General features: G+C 34.7%; 1 protein-coding gene across 3 annotated transcripts in view; it reads left to right on the plus strand.

Annotated features, from left to right (window-relative positions):
- NELL1 (NEL-like 1 (chicken)) overlaps positions 1-3,406 on the plus strand; it is an 837,620-nt gene that overhangs the window by 620,257 nt on the left and 213,957 nt on the right. For all 3 annotated transcript variants that reach the window (XM_012643488.1, XM_012643489.1, XM_012643490.1), the window contains one exon: positions 2,416-2,511. In XM_012643488.1, the coding sequence (XP_012498942.1) occupies positions 2,416-2,511 (96 nt within the window). The remainder of the gene's footprint in view (positions 1-2,415; positions 2,512-3,406) is intronic.

Below are 3,406 nucleotides of genomic sequence, written 5' to 3' on the forward strand. Positions count from 1 at the left end.
GATGGGCACTTGGGTTGTTTCCACATCTTTGCAATTGTGAATTGGGCTGCTATAAACATTCTAGTGCAGATGTCTTTTTTATAGAATATCTTTTATTCCTTTGAGTAAATACCTAGTAGTGGGATTGCTGGATCAAATGGTAGTTCTACTTTTAGTTCTTTGAGGTATCTCCATATTACTTTGCACAGAGGTTGTACTAGTTTGCAGTCCCACCAGCGATGTATGAGTGTTCCTATCTGTCCGCATCCACACCAACATTTGTTGTTTTGGGACTTTGGGTTTATATTGTCTGGGTATTAGACAATGTGTTCCTGGTCCATGCTTCATAGTTATAATGATATTGGCATAAATTAATTTTATTTAACAGGACACATGTAACCCTAACTATGCACCAAACACCATTTTAAGTTCTTTACAAATGTTAACTCATTTCATCCTCATAGTACCCTATTTATTATGACATCTGCACATTATTAGGACATTGAAAACATCTAATGCTCTCTGCATAAAACCTTCTACTGTATTATTATTTCTACTTAAGGATTGAGTAAATCCAGCATGCATACCTACTATGAAATAGCACCAAGTCTCCTAACCAGGTCTGCAGGATTTAGATGAAGTCCTGTTTCAAATGTGCACTAAAGAAACCCAAGCTAAGCCTCCTGTTTCCAAGCCCCTGCCTTCTTTTGGTGGCACTTGAAACTTCTTGTTGCCGGTTTTCCATCTGTTATTTTTAGCTTGCAAAAACACTTTCCTGTTCTGACATTAACATCATTGCAAAACTATCCTTTAAATATCTTATTTGAAATGTCAGTCAGCAGAGCCCACAAAGTATGATTTTGGGGACAAGAGATTTCAGATACATTTGTATACATGTATGTTATATATTTTTGTTTTCGTGATGAACATACCAAAGCACATACTGTCTAAATCTTTTTTTCATAGGCTAAGTGTACTAAGATGCCAGAAATAGGAAATGGTATTTGAATTCCAGGGTACATACTGTCCCCTGGCAGAGGCAAAGGAACTCAAATTAATTGCTGAAGCTAAAGAATGTTAAATCGTCCAAGGGATTTTAAACGATGTGGAAAACAATATTGTGAGAAGTTTCATGTACTTGGACTAGTGTTAAACTATCTAAACACGACATGTGGCTTTTTAAAGTTAGATTTATATTAATTATGTGATGTTGGCAAAATACAGCGATGACATTTTTCCAGGGTAGCATTTTCTAACTACAATTAAAATTTGAAACATTTGCTCATCTAGCTCTCATGTGAATAAAACAAACTCAGGGTTACCAGTTGTAATCATCTTATTTAATCATAAATTTTGCAGACTTAAGTATACTAAGTTATTGGTTATCTAGCAAGGTTTGATAATAAATTATTCTGGATGGAAGTGTCACAGAATTTTTAGAGCACGAGTTTTTCTATCAGAACAACCTGAAAGATGTAGATTAATTTATTCAACACATATTTTTTGAGCATCTACTATGTGACCAGATATGGAGGCTAGGATACAGTGATGAGTAAAAAAAAAATATCCTACATATTATTATGGATCTTGTAGTCTAACGGATGAGGCAGGAGATGGTAATCAATTACATGAAAATTTACGATTGTATTAATATTTAATACTGCAATGAAGCATGTGTGGAGCTGTGCTATTCTATGCTATGCAAGTGTGTAATAAGGGGAACTAACATGGTCTGGAATGCTAGCAGGATAGCACTGGGAAGGGTTAAAATAACTTTGCAATGCTTATCAAAAAGCTTAAGAAAGCCTGCACCCTTTCAACCAGGATTTCCACATTGAGGCATTTTCCTAAAGGAATAATTTGACATGTGTTAAGAATTTTAGCCATAAGAACAAGGCATTGTTTTTATCACCAAGATAATGGAAACAGCTTATGTATTCAAAAGTAAGAGGTTAGTCAAATTTATTATGTTATCAAAAGTTGTATCAATTACCAAAACCTTTTTTTTTTAAAAGAAGATTTTTATTGTCATAAAAGATGTTTTACTGAAAAAGAGTAGGTTACATAATAGTGAGCACTGAAAAAACCTTTGCCTTCACTCTGACCCTACGTTTTCTAGTTACTTAATTTATCCTATTGGATTTTAAATATATCAATAAGAGTAACAATAATAACTCTTAACACTAGCTACCATTTAGCACATGCCAGACTTATGCTGAACACTTCACATTCATTATTTGAATTGATTTCATATAAATCAGTGAAGTAGATATTATTACATTTATATCTTTTCGTGTATAGAAATTTAAAAATATATCAACACAGACATGTATTCCATGTGCAACAAAGAAAGAATTGTTTCAATGCTCATGCTGTTTACCATGAATTTCTCTATTGCATTTTATCTAAGAGAAATCCTTCTTTCTTTTGCAACAGCATTCTGTGAAGAGGGCTGCAGATATGGTGGAACTTGTGTGGCTCCTAACAAATGTGTCTGTCCAGCTGGATTCACAGGAAGCCACTGTGAGAAAGGTAATCTAGCCTGGTTTGGGGGGATTAGGGAGAAAGATGGGTGGAAGAATTGATTCAGAAAGAATGGAAGCTCTTTCTGTAACAATATAGCATTGTGGGTTGACTTGACATGTGGTTTTTGATGTCGATGTGACTCTCACAAAGTGGTTACCTTTCAATAACTGCACAATAGGCTTTCTCTTTTTGAAAACAGAGCTTCATTTGCCTTCACTCCAAAGTGTCTAATTTAGCAAGGTCAAGTCTTTTCTCTGCTATAGTTTGCAGTGTGTGTTTTTAGTGCTAATTAGAGATAAAGCCTGATGAACTGGCCTGCCCTACTTATCATCTGTTGGGTAGCATCACACACAGCTATTGGAATTATAACAGTCTGCTGTGTCAATGGAATCTAAATTAGCAGCACATGCTCCTTATGTAGAAGCTCATTAAATAACTCCAGCAGCAGGTTTATTGGTGTGCTTGGGATTTTATTCTAATATTGGTTTATTGGGAACATTATCATTCATAGACCAGATAATATAAACCAATTAGTGTAAGTAAGATTCCATTATGCGCACCTTTCTATTTGCAATAAATATTTGTTTACACTTGGAACTATCTAGCTCTCTTATTGATTGGAGAAGTCCTGTCTGTGTATGGATGAAATTCAATGTTCAATGCCAATGTATGTGTCATTTTAAGCAAGAGGTTTATGCCAAGTAAAAGTGAATATTTCAGTTTGTTTTCTCACGTGTTTTATTAGGCTAAAATCAGTGCATTGTGTTTTCCCCAGTCTGGAAAACACACATTTGCTGCTTCTCAGATCATAGCACAGAAAAATAGAAATAGGATGTTGTCATTATCCCTATTATTAGATGTGGGGGAGGTATCTTCATCTGATGCTAAAGATAAAAGCAAA

The sequence above is a fragment of the Propithecus coquereli genome, unplaced genomic scaffold, assembly GCF_000956105.1.
Source record: "Propithecus coquereli isolate 6110/MARCELLA unplaced genomic scaffold, Pcoq_1.0 Scaffold198, whole genome shotgun sequence".
Lineage (NCBI taxonomy): Eukaryota > Metazoa > Chordata > Mammalia > Primates > Indriidae > Propithecus > Propithecus coquereli.